The sequence below is a fragment of the Drosophila navojoa genome, chromosome 5, assembly GCF_054131105.1.
Source record: "Drosophila navojoa isolate 15081-1374.11 chromosome 5, UAZ_NAV_1.0, whole genome shotgun sequence".
Lineage (NCBI taxonomy): Eukaryota > Metazoa > Arthropoda > Insecta > Diptera > Drosophilidae > Drosophila > Drosophila navojoa.
This window is the reverse complement of record NC_142893.1, coordinates 25,379,136-25,394,389: the sequence shown is the minus strand read 5'-3', so window position 1 is coordinate 25,394,389 and position 15,254 is coordinate 25,379,136. Positions and strand designations below refer to the sequence as shown.

The 15,254-nt window shown below is 40.7% G+C and overlaps 4 protein-coding genes and 1 pseudogene across 6 annotated transcripts; 2 read left to right on the top strand and 3 right to left on the bottom strand.

Moving 5' to 3' along the window:
• Positions 1-32: 32 nt before the first annotated feature.
• Tbce (Tubulin-binding cofactor E) lies at positions 33-2,179 on the top strand. The gene is made up of 6 exons (XM_018104962.3): positions 33-164; positions 258-419; positions 480-952; positions 1,011-1,434; positions 1,492-1,774; positions 1,838-2,179. The coding sequence occupies exons 2-6, from the start codon at positions 324-326 to the stop codon at positions 2,128-2,130; spliced, it is 1,569 nt and encodes a 522-aa protein (XP_017960451.1). The 5' UTR covers positions 33-164; positions 258-323; the 3' UTR covers positions 2,131-2,179.
• Positions 2,180-2,403: 224 nt separating this feature from the next.
• On the top strand, positions 2,404-3,866 carry LOC108653987 (GTPase Era, mitochondrial). 2 transcript variants are annotated; one of them, XM_089261115.1, is made up of 3 exons: positions 2,404-2,731; positions 2,818-3,505; positions 3,563-3,866. In XM_089261115.1, exons 1-3 carry the CDS (start codon positions 2,720-2,722, stop codon positions 3,745-3,747), a joined length of 885 nt encoding a protein of 294 aa, XP_089117241.1. In that variant the 5' UTR covers positions 2,404-2,719; the 3' UTR covers positions 3,748-3,866. The 2 variants fall into 2 exon arrangements, with proteins under 2 accessions (XP_089117241.1, XP_017960453.2); XM_018104964.3 differs by having other exon boundaries at positions 2,407-2,763.
• Positions 3,867-3,988: 122 nt separating this feature from the next.
• Positions 3,989-4,558, bottom strand: LOC108653993 (putative peptidyl-tRNA hydrolase 2). The gene has a single exon (XM_018104970.3). The coding sequence runs from the start codon at positions 4,556-4,558 to the stop codon at positions 4,118-4,120; it is 441 nt and encodes a 146-aa protein (XP_017960459.1). The 3' UTR covers positions 3,989-4,117.
• On the bottom strand, positions 4,518-4,712 carry LOC108653996 (uncharacterized). The gene has a single exon (XM_018104974.3). It carries the CDS (start codon positions 4,710-4,712, stop codon positions 4,518-4,520), a length of 195 nt encoding a protein of 64 aa, XP_017960463.1.
• A 2,489-nt stretch (positions 4,713-7,201) lies between these two features.
• On the bottom strand, positions 7,202-13,140 carry LOC108658190 (eukaryotic translation elongation factor 2-like; annotated as a pseudogene). Its single transcript, XR_016197067.1, has 4 exons — positions 12,615-13,140; positions 12,021-12,553; positions 8,119-8,768; positions 7,202-8,053 (listed from the first exon to the last, which is right to left on the bottom strand). The product of XR_016197067.1 is annotated as a eukaryotic translation elongation factor 2-like (transcript).
• Between the last annotated feature and the right edge of the window lie 2,114 nt (positions 13,141-15,254).

Sequence of the window (15,254 nt, the reverse complement as noted above, 5' to 3'; positions counted from 1 at the left end):
TCTGTTAAAGGTTGAAATACTTCCAATGATAACAGTTGGGAAAAATATCGTTTGTCGACGATATTTAAGTGTTTTTGTATGGTAGTGGTAGTGGTATTGTCAGTGTTAGTGGTACTAGCAAAAGTGATGTAGCCCTAGTGTTAACAACCCTGTAACTATTTACTGTGAGTCAATCATATACAAAATAAAGAATTTATATTTAATTGCAATAATATTGAGGCATTATTAACAATATTTATTTGACTTGCATGCTTCAGAAAAGAGATACCGTAATAGGACGTGCACACACAGAAGTAGGCTTTGTAAGAAAGGAAAACAGAACAATGGTTGGAGTTATAGATGAGGCACAGCTGTTTTATCCGCTGGGCACACGCATCAAAATCGCCAATAATTATGGCACCGTTAAATATGTGGGCGAGGTAGGCGTTTTAATAAATGTTATTTCAAGGAATATGTGATAGCTTTCATATGCATTGCAGGTAAACGGGCACTGTGGTACTTGGCTGGGCATCGAGTGGGACGACGGGCTGAGGGGCAAGCACAACGGCATGGTCGATGGCAAACGATATTTTCAAACGCGATTGCCTACAGCTGGCAGTTTTATACGACCGGGGAAGTTAGGGCCCTTTGCCACGCTTGAAGATGCGGCACGCGAACGTTATCTCAATTATGATTCCAAAAATGTAGATACTTCGTTGATACGTGAAGCACAGGCTTCAATGCAGGCTTCACTCTTCGAAGTTGTGGGCATGGACAAGATAGCGCGCAAGCAAAGCAAGTTTGAGCAGCTTTCGGAGGTAAGCGTGGATGAAACACCAGTCAATGCTGCAGGTTACCTGAAGGATCTATCACAACTTACTACGCTCAATGTAAGCCATACGCTCATCTGGAACTGGGAGATTGTGGCTAGCATAACGCAGCAGCTTCCTCTGCTCAACAGCTTGAACTTGAGGCACGTGTTCCTAATTACGCAAACGAAAATAATTTTTAATAATTACTTTACTTTGCAGCTCAAATCGATTGCTGTTGCCCACAGATAAACAAGTTATTGAGCTGGCGCCCTCTTTTCGTCACTTGAAACATATTAATTTGGGAAATTGTGGTTTCACGGACTGGCAGGATGTGGTGCAAACGGCGCGATTGTGGCCGGATATTGAGTCGCTGAGCCTACAGGAAAATTCATTAAGTCAACTGGGTGAAGTCGATTGTACAGAAATTTTTCGAAAGCTGCGTGAACTCGATTTGCATCGTACTAAACTCATGGATTTTGACCAGGTGTGCAAGCTAGGCAACATTAGTACCTTGTGTGTTCTCAATCTAATTGAGAATAGAATAGAGCAGCTGCAGCTCCCCGATTGCGAGCCGCAGTCAAAACTAAATATGTTTGTTTCGCTGGAGCAGCTCAGTCTGATTCATAATCCCATATGGAATGAGGTGAGCAATAACTAAAATATCAGTATTCCCATTGGTATAATTTGTATTTATTTTTAGACTGAGGCATTCAATGAGCTCGACAAATTGCCACAATTGAAACGCTTGAATAAGACGCCACATTTGAAGTCTAATTTTGATGAAATGTTTTCCAAAGCAGTGGCCAGCATAGCCGGTCTGCAATTCGTCAATAAGGCTAAGGTAACACCTGAGCAGCGACGAGGTGCCGAATATGATATATGGAAGAAATATGCATTGGAATGGCTGCAGGCGACCAAATTGGGCGCTGATGCGCTACGCGAATTCTACAAGAAGCATCGCACTTATCTGGGGATTGTGAATAGTAAGTTGTTATCGCTAACAAATTGTAATAGTTGATTTCAAATGAGGTTCTCTTTTTGTATAGAATATGGTTCGCCCGCTGATTTTGTTCCGCGTATTCAAGTCAAGCCATCCAATCTCATTAAAGTCCGCATACAGAATGGGCAGACAGGTGAAGTATGGGAAAAGAAGGTGCCACGCATGATAACGGTGCAAACGTTACAAGGACTAATAACGAAACGGTTTCGTCTTGGGGAAATTCCGCAACTATGCTACATAGATGCCAAACATCCGGAACTTGTCGTACGCCTAGAAAACAATGCCAAAACGTTGGATTTCTATTCAGTGCAGGAGCACGATACAGTTTTATTTGAGTAGTGGAAAATTCTAGTTTAATGGAATATTTAAAAACCCTGCAAAACCTCTACCCTTATTTTGGTATTTAATTGTGGTATTTTAGCTGTAGAGCAAGCAAAACGAAGATTTCTTGATTTTATATACATATTAACTGTGACACCTACTGAGACCTATGCAATGCAAAATTACAAATGTTTATTTTATTTTATAAATTCCCGCTTTATTTCTTTGAGGAAAATAATGAATTTATTAAACAAAACCGTTTCTTTTAATACTATAAGTATCGATACTTGATACGATGATTGTTAGAAATGTGAGTTGCATTCGCGAATGATACAACAGAAAACATCAATAGGTATCGATAAATTTGCTAGTCACATTACCGCGATGCGTTCATACTGGCTAACAACGTCTTTAAAATTGCTTAAATGCAATAAAAACAATTTATGGATAACGAGTGTACGTAGATCATTTGCAACAGCACAGTCTAGTGGAGAAAATCTTCAATCAACAACGCTGTCTGTACGACCTTTTGAGGAGCTTGACAACAAGAACAACAACAATGAGCATCAGCAGCGATCTCTGCACATAGCCGTAATTGGAGTCCCAAATGTTGGAAAAAGTACTTTTATCAACAACATAATTAACCATAAGGTGAAAAACAAATAGTGGTAAATCTAAAAGCTAAACTAATCTCTTTTTTTTTAGGTCTGTCCCACATCAGGTAAAGTGCACACTACTCGCAAAGCAAACACTGCGATTTTGACCACGGGGCACACACAGCTGGTATTCTACGACACGCCTGGCTTGGTCACTCAGCATGAAATAAGAAAACATCATTTGGAGCAAAGCTTTAAAAGTGCTTATCGTCATGCCATTCAACATGCGGATATTATAGCTGTTATGCAGGACGCGTCCAACAGTTGGACTCGCAAAAGTTTGCATCCCACAGTGATCGACACTCTGAAGACATATGCCCAACTGCCCAGCTTACTGGTGCTCAACAAAGTCGATGCTCTGAAATCAAAGCGTATCCTCTTGGACTTGATTAAAACTTTGACTAACGATACTCTGCGTAGTAAAACTGCTAGTAAAAAAATTTCCCTGCCGTGCGAATCAGTGGGAGTGCGTTTGAATCAACGCGAAACTAGTTGGAATCACTTTAGCGATGTCTTCTTGGTATCCTCCATCACCGGCAGTGGTCTACAAGAGCTACAGGACTATCTGGTTAACTGTGCCAAGCCAAGACGTTGGGTCTACCCAGCTGACGTCTATACAGATGAAACACCTGAAACTTTAATTGTGGACAGTGTGCGAGCACGTTTACTGGACTATTTGCCACAGGAAATTCCCTATAATCTGAAATGCGAGCTGGAGTACTACAATGTGGAGAACCGTAATTCCTCGCAGACCTAATTAAATTATACTTGTAATCCATGCTCTCTTCTTATAGATGTAGTCTATACATCGGTTCTGGTCCAGTGTCCCACGCCCCGAATTGAGCGCCTTATCTGCGGCGAATCGAATGGAAAACTGCGCCAGATAACAGAACGAGTAACTTCAGATTTGGTGGAAATGTTTGGTCAAGCGGTGTCTTTAACCATATCCACAATGTCCGGTGGAAAGAGAAATGTATAAACGTGTATCTCAATACCTCTGAGCTTGAAAAGGGCCAAACAGAATACAAAATTGATCTGGAACCTTACAGACATCGCCATTTAGCCCGCTCAGATTATGGGTTTTCAAATTATCGATAACTTCAATTTCTGTCGAATCGATAAAAGTAAATATTGATTTCAGTTATTGTATTCACCAAATTTGCTATAAATGGTCTCGTAAAGAAAAAAATATTTGAATTATAATATGTAGCGCAAGTATATGTAGAGATTAGGTAGAATTTTTGACCTTTAATTACTCAGCCAAACTTGAAACTAAATAGTCGGGTAGACCGCTGATATTATTGATTACATAATTTACAAACACATTAATTGGTACATATGAACGGTATTTATAAAAGTTTTAAATCGGCAACTAGCTTATCAACATCGGCAGCTTTTGCAGGTCCCAGTCCAAGCACCGTAGCTGTTCCAGGCTCAACCTGAGTACGCCCGGCGTCTCTTACCAAGGCAGCAACTATGTCCGCCTTTTGTGCCCGTTGCTGTAGACCATTTAACTGTTCGTAGTTGTCCACTCGGAGCACAATTTTTGGCTGTCCCATCTGGCACCAGCGCTGAAGTAGAGCATTTTGCTTCTCACTACCTTTGGATGCGTTTTGGTAGCAGAGGACGGCGGCATGTGCACACTGTGCCGCTGTTTTGCCTTTGCTCATCTTCAGATCTCCGCGCACGATGAGTGCCAGTTTTGTTGAGCTTAAGACTATACTGGTACTGAGGAGTTTATGTATAATTTTACTTAACATTGGAATATTTCTTGGATTGTTCATCCACATATTTTTGCATGCACGCCTTGAACTCTTTCACTTTGTCCTGACACATGCGCCAGTCGCCCGTCTCTGCAATGCACTCCTGTACCTTATAGTGTAGCTCTATGCAGCCTGTTTTCTTTAGCATCAACTCGACGGGATCCTGTTCTTCAGTTGGCATAGCTAACGTTTGTATCACTAACCAGAGAACACATAGACCGGACACGTAGTGCAAAGCGTTTTGCACACTTATTTTCAAGCATTGGTTCCCAGACCGTTCGTATTTGCTCGGCTCCTCACTTTTTAGGCTTGTGCTACTAAAATATGGGAACACAAAATCATTTCTCTTCATGCGCTCGACCGAGATGGTCGATTGTTAAACAAAAGATCCCTCTATGCTAAATGTTCCCTTGCTCTCTCTCTCTCTCGATGCTCTCTGCTCTCTCAAATGTGTATATGTGTGTATGCATGTGAGCACAAGCAGCAGCTCTGAGCTGCCAGCTCACGAAAATTGAAATTTCTTCGCAGCAAGAACCCATGCCTTCCCTTCTGTGTGAAGAGTATACCGAACTTATCAAACCGTTTGCCAAGCTCGTACAAAATATGTATATGTGTTTCCGATTTTATTTGTGGAAAGGGTATGAAAGCGTTGGTGCTCATAGTGAAAATGCTTTCGCGACGAGCCTGCACGCACACACTCTCCCTTGCTACATGTACTATGAGCATTTGTGTGCCTGTGTGCGAAGCTCTTGCTGCCAGTAGCAATTTTAAATCCCAGCATTTGCATTTGGTTGATCTTGTGAAGTGCTCACATACATATGTATGTATGTATGTATATACATTTGATTGTGTGTGTATGAATGGGATCTGAATCGAACAATTATGGGATATCACTTGTAGAAGCATTTGTATGCCTATGTGCTTTTACATGTGCGTGTGTGTATGTGCCTGTGTGTATGCATGGGACGTGAACATTGCTGTGCATGTGTGTATGCATGGGACGAGAACATTGGCTGCCTACCTCAACTAAGAATTGTCTGAATGATTTTGGGTTCGAATTGAAGAGGCGCGCTTATACATACATATGTACATATGTATGTATTTATGTAAGTAGCTGATTAACTAAAGTGACAAGTGCATATGCCAATTCTTTGTGGCACTGTGACCGTCGAATAAATCATACTGTTTGTGTATGTGTGTAGTATAGTTACTGGCGGGTAACTCGCGCTTATATTTAAGCACCTGAATTTAATTTTAATGATCGTGGGTTGGCTATCAGAAGGAATTAAAACAAAAGTTTAGTACCTTATTTAGCTTAGTATACAAATGGGATGCGATTTTCGATCCTTTGTACCTGTTCATATAGTTACATACATATACAGGTGCATGCCAATAAAAAAAAAAAACTTCTAAAAAGAATTGGCATATGCACTTGTCAGACAATTCTTAGTTGAGGTAGGCAGCCAATGTTCTCGTCCCATGCATACACACATGCACAGCAATGTTCACGTCCCATGCATACACACAGGCACATACACACACGCACATGTAAAAGCACATAGGCATACAAATGCTTCTACAAGTGATATCCCATAATTGTTCGATTCAGATCCCATTCATACACACACAATCAAATGTATATACATACATACATACATATGTATGTGAGCACTTCACAAGATCAACCAAATGCAAATGCTGGGATTTAAAATTGCTACTGGCAGCAAGAGCTTCGCACACAGGCACACAAATGCTCATAGTACATGTAGCAAGGGAGAGTGTGTGCGTGCAGGCTCGTCGCGAAAGCATTTTCACTATGAGCACCAACGCTTTCATACCCTTTCCACAAATAAAATCGGAAACACATATACATATTTTGTACGAGCTTGGCAAACGGTTTGATAAGTTCGGTATACTCTTCACACAGAAGGGAAGGCATGGGTTCTTGCTGCGAAGAAATTTCAATTTTCGTGAGCTGGCAGCTCAGAGCTGCTGCTTGTGCTCACATGCATACACACATATACACATTTGAGAGAGCAGAGAGCATCGAGAGAGAGAGAGAGCAAGGGAACATTTAGCATAGAGGGATCTTTTGTTTAACAATCGACCATCTCGGTCGAGCGCATGAAGAGAAATGATTTTGTGTTCCCATATTTTAGTAGCACAAGCCTAAAAAGTGAGGAGCCGAGCAAATACGAACGGTCTGGGAACCAATGCTTGAAAATAAGTGTGCAAAACGCTTTGCACTACGTGTCCGGTCTATGTGTTCTCTGGTTAGTGTTTGTATCAAATGCAGTTTTCAGCCAACAGTAATCATGGTAATAGAAGAAGCACTTGTGTGATATCGATAAATATGGTATCGCCATAGCTTGCGATAGCTGTCGCATTTTAGTGAAGTACCTCCTCTGAGTAGCTTTCCCACCCGATTCAAATGATTAAGGTTGTAATTTAGTTGCAGACGCGTAAATATAAATTATTAAATGAATATATTATTTTGTAACATCATAAGTATATAAATCGGTATAACAAATGTGCTTTATAATATAGTAAATATGCATATGTTTGTACATACAGATTAGGTGAAAAAAAAAGGTGGGTGGGGGGGGGGGGGGGGGGGGGGGGGGGGTTGTTAGTTTTAAGAGAAAACTGTCATGGTTTATAAATTTATGAAGTTCCATTTTTTTTATTTTTACCTTACAATTAGTCCAAATATTGTGTAAGGTCTGGTAGTCCGGGTTTGAGAGCCTTGCGTGCACGAGTCTCCTGAACAATTTGATATGGCTTAGAGGTGGGCTCGCAGGGATCACCCGGCAACAATTGCCAATGATCGAAGATACATTGAGGAAAGGCCTGACCCCGTGTACTGGTACGTAACTCGGCTGTAAAACCGAATGATTCGTTGACTGGCAAATAGCATTTAACCACATACATAGGTGTTCCTGGTACTGGTAACTCTTCAAACGCATGACCACGACGACGGCTAAGTACTTTGTGTATGCCCCCAACAGCAAAATTGTGACATTGGATTTCACACAGATACACTGGTTCTAGCAAACGAGGACTCGCTGTAATTGCTGAAGCGTAAAGGCAGCGTCTCGTTGTTGGGATGATTTGGCTACTACTTCGATGCACTGCATCAGCAGTCATGTATATCAAAGCGTATACCCCGCATGTTTTCTTCAGCCAATACACCCTCCTGGGTGGCCCATTGGAAGCCGGCGATAATCGAGTCCTTAATCTCGTTCAGATACTGATACAGATACAGATACGATATGAGACCAGAGGATCTGACGTTTTGAGTGGAACACAGGCATGATCTTCCTCCAGATCTTTAATGCAAATCTCCAAATGCAATTCACCAGCGCATGCAATAATATGTTCGCCGGACTCCTCAATTATGCACTGCATCATGGGATCGGATTTGGCCAGACGCTTCAGACCAATCACAAGCTTGGGCAAATCAGCTGGGTTTTTGGGCTCAACGGCCACACGCACAACGGGAGATACGGTGAACTTCATCACCTGCAAACGAAAAAATATAAATCATAATGTAAATGGTTGCTTTGAGAAAAACAGGCTTGACTTGCTTTCATGTTGTGTGCTTCTTTGAATGTAGTGATTGTGCCTGTTTTGATTATGAATTGATCTACTCCAACTAATCCGCAAATGTTTCCCGCTGGCATATCTTCAATGGCCTCCACAGCACGCCCCATCATCAAGACCGTACGTTGCCGGGAACATAGTTAGGCCCCATGATGCAGCACTTCTCTCCGGTAACCACCTTGCAAGCGAATACTCTGCCAAATGCATAGAAGCGTCCCATGTCCGAGCTAGGCACCATTTTAGAGATGTACATTATTAGTGGACTTTCTGGATCGCAATTTCTAATGGCGATCGCCGCTTCATCACTGTGAGGACCATCGTACAACATTTCCATGCGATACCTTTGGGCTACAACGGGTGATGGTAGATGGATAGCGATCATCTGGAGGAGAGTTTCGCCTGCAGGCAACCAATTGCGCATCACCGTCTTAAGTAACACCTTCCCCTGTTGGTTCTGCTCTTCTGGCTGCAGTCTAACACTTATCTTCTCTAATAATGACGAAATTTGTTCCGTTTTGTAGTTCATTATGGCAGCAAATGTTTTATAAATGGGCAGAATGATCGTTTGGCATCAGCATCCTCTTGCTTCTGCCATTTTCTCGTTTTTACATTGAAGAAATTGTCGCCCCAAAGTCTATGGAAGAAATATTAAATATATTTAAAAGCTTCGTGCACGGTCATACAAATGCTCATACATGTACTGTGCAAGTGTGTGTGTGCATGCTCGTCGCCTCAACGTTTCATGCCCTTTCTAAAAATAATCATGAAACGCTAATATTTTGCATTACAAACGCATTTAAGATTTCGGTATACCCTTCACTCAATAGGATAGAGCTGAGATCGTCGCGAACAAATTTCAAATTTTATGAGCTTGATGATTTCAGAGCCCATAGAGAGAGTGAAGAGAGATAGAGTGTGAGAGAAAGCAAGGCTAAAACACAAAGCGTATACGGGATCATTTTATTCGTGTTCATATATATATATATATATATATATATATATATATATATATATGTATATATATATGTACATACATATGTATATTTTATGGGGTTTGCGATGATTCCTTTTGCCTGTTACATATTTTTCACGAGATCCCCTGAACCCTTCGAACAACTGATATTTCAATAATAATTCGCACACACACACGCATACAAACAAACACAAGCACACACACACGCATAATTTAATTTCTAGACGTACGATCTTAATGAAACTTTCAGAAGGTAATCATATTGTTTAAATGTATGTAAATTCCAAAGCACAAGTCTCTAGTATTTCAAGTACGCCGTTTACAAATATGATGGTGAGGGGGTGGATATAGGGGTTGGGGATAAATAACAAAAAACCGAAATTGTTTAAAATGCATCTTAATATACATTTTAAATTTGGAGACTCTAGCCACTAACAAGAGAACACATAGACCGGACACGTAGTGCAAAGCGTTTTGCACACTTATTTTCAAGCATTGGTTCCCAGACCGTTCGTATTTGCTCGGCTCCTCACTTTTTAGGCTTGTGCTACTAAAATATGGGAACACAAAATCATTCCTCTTCATGCGCTCGACCGAGATGGTCGATTGTTAAACAAAAGATCCCTCTATGCTAAATGTTTCCCTTGCTCTCTCTCTCTCTCGATGCTCTCTGCTCTCTCAAATGTGTATATGTGTGTATGCATGTGAGCACAAGCAGCAGCTCTGAGCTGCCAGCTCACGAAAATTGAAATTTCTTCGCAGCAAGAGTCCATGCCTTCCCTTCTGTGTGAAGAGTATACCGAACTTTTCAAACCGTTTGCTAAGCTCGTACAAAATTTGTTTATGTGCTTTCGATTTTATTTGTGGAAAGGGTATGAAAGCGTTGGTGCTCATAGTGAAAATGCTTTCGCGACGAGCCTGCACGCACACACTCTCCCTTGCTACATGTACTATGAGCATTTGTATGCCTGTGTGCGAAGCTCTTGCTGCTAGTAGCAATTTTAAATCCCAGCATTTGCATTTGGGTGATCTTGTGAAGTGCTCACATACATATGTATGTATGTATGTATATACATTTGATTGTGTGTGTATGAATGGGATCTGAATCGAACAATTATGGGATATCACTTGTAGAAGCATTTGTATGCCCATGTGCTTTTACATGTGCGTGTGTGTATGTGCATGTGTGTATGCATGGGACGAGAACATTGGTGTGCATGTGTGTATGCATGGGACGAGAACATTGGCTGCCTACCTAAACTAAGAATTGTCTGAATGATTTTGGGTTCGAATTGAAGAGGCGCGCTTATACATACATACATATGTATATATTTATGTATGTAAGTAGCTGATTAACTAAAGTGACAAGTGCATATGCCAATTCTTTGTGGCACTGTGACCGTCGAATAACTCATACTGTATGTGTATGTGTGTAGTATAGTTACTGGCGGGTAACTCGCGCTTATATTTAAGCACCTGGATTTAATTTTAATGATTGTGGGTTGGCTATCAGAAGGAAATAAAAAAAAAAAGTTTAGTACCTTTTTTGGCTCAGTATACAAATGGGATGCGATTTTCGATCCTTTGTACCTGTTCATATAGTTACATACATATACAGGTACATGCCAATAAAAAAAAAAACTTCTAAAAAGAATTGGCATATGCACTTGTCACTTTAGTTATAACTGCGCCTCTTCAATTCGAGCCCAAAATCATTCAGACAATTCTTAGTTGAGGTAGGCAGCCAATGTTCTCGTCCCATGCATACACACATGCACACCAATGTTCTCGTCCCATGCATACACACATGCACATACACACACGCACATGTAAAAGCACATGGGCATACAAATGCTTCTACAAGTGATATCCCATAATTGTTCGATTCAGATCCCATTCATACACACACAATCAAATGTATATACATACATACATACATATGTATGTGAGCACTTCACAAGATCACCCAAATGCAAATGCTGGGATTTAAAATTGCTACTAGCAGCAAGAGCTTCGCACACAGGCATACAAATGCTCATAGTACATGTAGCAAGGGAGAGTGTGTGCGTGCAGGCTCGTCGCGAAAGCATTTTCACTATGAGCACCAACGCTTTCATACCCTTTCCACAAATAAAATCGAAAGCACATAAACAAATTTTGTACGAGCTTAGCAAACGGTTTGAAAAGTTCGGTATACTCTTCACACAGAAGGGAAGGCATGGACTCTTGCTGCGAAGAAATTTCAATTTTCGTGAGCTGGCAGCTCAGAGCTGCTGCTTGTGCTCACATGCATACACACATATACACATTTGAGAGAGCAGAGAGCATCGAGAGAGAGAGAGAGCAAGGGAAACATTTAGCATAGAGGGATCTTTTGTTTAACAATCGACCATCTCGGTCGAGCGCATGAAGAGGAATGATTTTGTGTTCCCATATTTTAGTAGCACAAGCCTAAAAAGTGAGGAGCCGAGCAAATACGAACGGTCTGGGAACCAATGCTTGAAAATAAGTGTGCAAAACGCTTTGCACTACGTGTCCGGTCTATGTGTTCTCTGGTTAGTGCTCTAGCTTTAAAGATGTGGAAGGTTATTTATCGAAAAGGTTATTTATCGATAAAATATCGGAATGAGTTATCGTTTTTTAGTGAAAAACTTGATATGCGCGCTGTATATACGGACATTTTAAAGTCCCTAGCTCTTATATCTTCTGAGATCGACGCGTTCATACATACGGACAGACGGACGGACAGGGCCAAATTGACTCAGCTCGTCGCCCTGATCAAAAATATATATACTTTGTGGGGTCTGCCACGCCTCCTTCTGCCTGTTACATACATTTTAACAAAAAGCAAATTCGTTCCAACGACTTCAGTATGAAAACTTAGAATTGAGATTATATTGTCGCAGAGCTTACCGCTTCATCAACTTATCCACATCGATCTTGAACTTATCAGCATACATTTCGGCAAATTGCTTCAAAGTGAATGCCCAACCGTGTAGACCTGAACCGAATCCGACGGAGCCCTTTGAAGGGTCAAGAAAGACATTCCCCATGGGGCCACTATCATCATTGTAGGTGGCTATAATAAGATTGACGTTCTCCACAATGAATGTTGCTTGAATGTTTGGTACAGCTCTTCAGAGTCCAATTGAAGCTCTAGCAAAGCTCGGTCCATTTTATTGAGGAAGAGAATGGGTCTAATTCGCTCAGCAATCGCTTGCCTTAGTACTGTCTCTGTTTGCACACAAACTCCAGAAACACAATCCACAACGACTAGGGCGCCGTCCGTGACTCGAAGTGCAGCGGTTACTTCTGAGGAGAAGTCCACATGACCAGGTGAGTCGATCAGATTGATGAGGAAACCATTCGTGTCATCTTCCCGCTGATCCGCATTCGTGATGAATCGCAAGTCGTCATTCGTTACTTCAAAGTACATGGTAATGGCACTGAAGACGGCATTCGGAAATCACTAAGTATTGTAGATGAAATAATCTTTGTCGAACTTACGTTGACTTGATTGTAATGCAGCGTTCTTGCTCGTCTCTACGGGTATCCGTGAATCGCATGGTACCAGCCCTGGCGCCCGCTATAATACCCGCCTTGGAGACCAGCGAATCAGTGAGTGTCGATTTACCATGGTCCACATGCGCTATAACAGATATGTTGCGTATATTACGCCTCTTCTGCATTAGGCCTCGTATCTCGTTCACGGACAACTTCACCATTTTCTTTTGAGTCCCTCTCTTATATTGAAAATTACACTTGAATTACTTAAATCGGCTCCCACATTGGCGCGCTCTGATTGATTTCTTGAATCTTCTAGAAAGCTTTACACAGTGCAGCCTTATAAACACTTTCAACCCATGGATTTCATAATAAGGGAAATCAACGTAAAGCTTTCGTCGAAAAAGCTGTTATCGTTGCAAATGCTTTGAATTTGCAAGCTGAACACGATAGGTAAGCAAATGAAATTATTATTTAGCCTGTGGTCCGAACAGATTGGGTATACTTTTTAGATTTTTAGTAAAACACATATCTATAAACAATATAAATGTACTTCTAATGTTCTTGGTTGTATAAGAAAATAATGATAAGTATTTCACACGTAGTGTGAAGTGTTTTGCGCACTTTTTTTTTTTTTTGACATTACGACCCACACAACTTCGTATATGCTCGGCTCCTCACTTTTAGGTTCAGGCTACGAAAATATTCGAAAGCACAATCATTTTGCTTCATGCGCTCGACCGAGATGGTCGATGGTTGAACAAAAGGTCCCTCTGTGCTCAATGTTTCCCTTGCTCTCTCTCTCTCTGGTTTATCTGGTTAGTGACTAAACGCAGTACGAGTTTATTATATCATTTAACTCATCAAAGAAATTATTCAACAAATGGAAATGGGAAATCAGGGTAAAATGGTTTTGTTAAAATTATGTAACAGTGAGAAGATAATGGGTTCAAGGTATAATGATATAATACCAAAGTCTATAAAACGAGGCAAGTTCGATTATATCTACTTGTTATAAGACTCTTCAATTTTGATAGTATCAAGAGAGCTGTTTCTTTGGAAGTGGGCTATATGCTAAAAGAAATCTTTTGTTGTCGATTGATTCGCATTTGCTGATTCGAGTGAATGACTGAGTGCGTGGGCTGGATTTTTCGGAGTGCGTAGAACCCTTGTCAAAATTCTAGGCATTTGCATAATTCGGCTGCAGAAACTGTCGCTTGGCATTAACATTATGTGGCTTTAATTGTCGGCCAGATTCTCGCTTCTAATGCAATATAGAATACTTGTTTATGCTCCTATACAGTTGCATTATTCATGAGTGTGTGGTGCAAAGAGCAGAATTCGATGGCAGGGGAGCAGCATTAAAGTAAATTGTGAATATTCTGGTTTGTCACTTGCTACGTTTACATGACGCAGTTGTCAAAAAAGAACACCAACTTTAGCAGCAGCAGCGCCCACGTATCGTCTGCTATTGTTATGTTTATCAAGTTGAACATTTATTTACATTTTAAGCAGTATGCAAATCGGCGACTAAAACTATACTTCTTCGCCTACTATTTCACAGCTCCCGCCCGTACTCCCACACTGTCAACAATTGCCTCATCTGTTAGTTAGGTCGGAGTGGCGCTATTGATACTTGGAGTGGCGCTAGGCGCACTTCCGTTTCTGCCCAACAAATCGCCACGAAAAATGGTTAATTGCCAATTGAGTAGCAGTCCCAAAAAGTTTACCTTGTAAGTGATACTTGAGAGCATTACTGGAAAAATGCAATTATTTCCCGTTACCCCAACTTAACTGGTTGACGCTAACTTTCCGTAAAGTTAAAGAGAAACAGAGAAGTACAAAAAGAAGGAGCGGGAGGGAAAGAGAGAGAGAGAGTGAGAGAGTTATGTACAGTCCACGTCAAGTCAACGAGCAACAGGTATTTTTGTTATGTATATATAAAACGGTTCGACCAATTCCCACAAAATTTTTTACGAAAATCTGGTAAATGTGAGAATCAGCCAACATCTGTTTTTCATGGCCCTAAGTTTAAAGGCTGGCCCACCATTAATTATACCACTGAACCCAGTGCAAATGAGAAATCATGGTATAATGGTTTTGTTGAAATGTATGTCATAGGCGTGGCAGACCCCACAAAGTATATATAATCTTGATCAGATCGACGAGCTGAGTTGATTTAGCCTGTCCGTCCGTCCGTCTATCGATCTCAGAAGATATGAGAGCTACAGACATGAACTTTTTTTTAAATGTCCGAATATACAGCGCGGAAATCGAGCTTTTCTCTAAAAATCGATAACTATTCGCGATATTTTTTGATCGAAAGCTAGTTATTCAATTACATCTCCTATACCCTTAAAGCTAGAGCTTTTAAATTTTAAATTTAGACATATATGCATTTTAAACAATTTTGGTTTTCGTTAAAACCCCCCACCTCTATATCCACCGCCTCACCCTCACTTTTGTAAAAGGCGTATAAGATACTGCTCTAAAGTTTCATTAAGATTGTACGTCTAGGAATTAAATTATTCAACAAATAAATTCCCATAATATCTTAATATATATTTAAATTTTGGAGACTCTAACTTACGATAAGGTTTTTCATTGATAAAAAAATAACGGAATGAGTTATCGATTTTTAGA

Excerpts from the sequence above, each read along its gene's own strand:
- Tbce (XM_018104962.3), top strand. The coding sequence starts at position 324 with ATGGTTGGAGTTATAGATGAGGCACAGCTGTTTTATCCGCTGGGCACA. Across the intron at positions 1,435-1,491 it reads ATAATCCCATATGGAATGAG|ACTGAGGCATTCAATGAGCT; the intron begins GTGAGCAATAAC and ends ATTTATTTTTAG. Across the intron at positions 1,775-1,837 it reads TTATCTGGGGATTGTGAATA|AATATGGTTCGCCCGCTGAT; the intron begins GTAAGTTGTTAT and ends CTTTTTGTATAG.
- LOC108653987 (XM_018104964.3), top strand. The coding sequence starts at position 2,440 with ATGATACAACAGAAAACATCAATAGGTATCGATAAATTTGCTAGTCAC. Across the intron at positions 2,764-2,817 it reads ACAACATAATTAACCATAAG|GTCTGTCCCACATCAGGTAA; the intron begins GTGAAAAACAAA and ends CTTTTTTTTTAG. Across the intron at positions 3,506-3,562 it reads GTACTACAATGTGGAGAACC|ATGTAGTCTATACATCGGTT; the intron begins GTAATTCCTCGC and ends CTCTTCTTATAG.
- LOC108653993 (XM_018104970.3), bottom strand. The coding sequence starts at position 4,558 with ATGTGGATGAACAATCCAAGAAATATTCCAATGTTAAGTAAAATTATA.
- LOC108653996 (XM_018104974.3), bottom strand. The coding sequence starts at position 4,712 with ATGCCAACTGAAGAACAGGATCCCGTCGAGTTGATGCTAAAGAAAACA.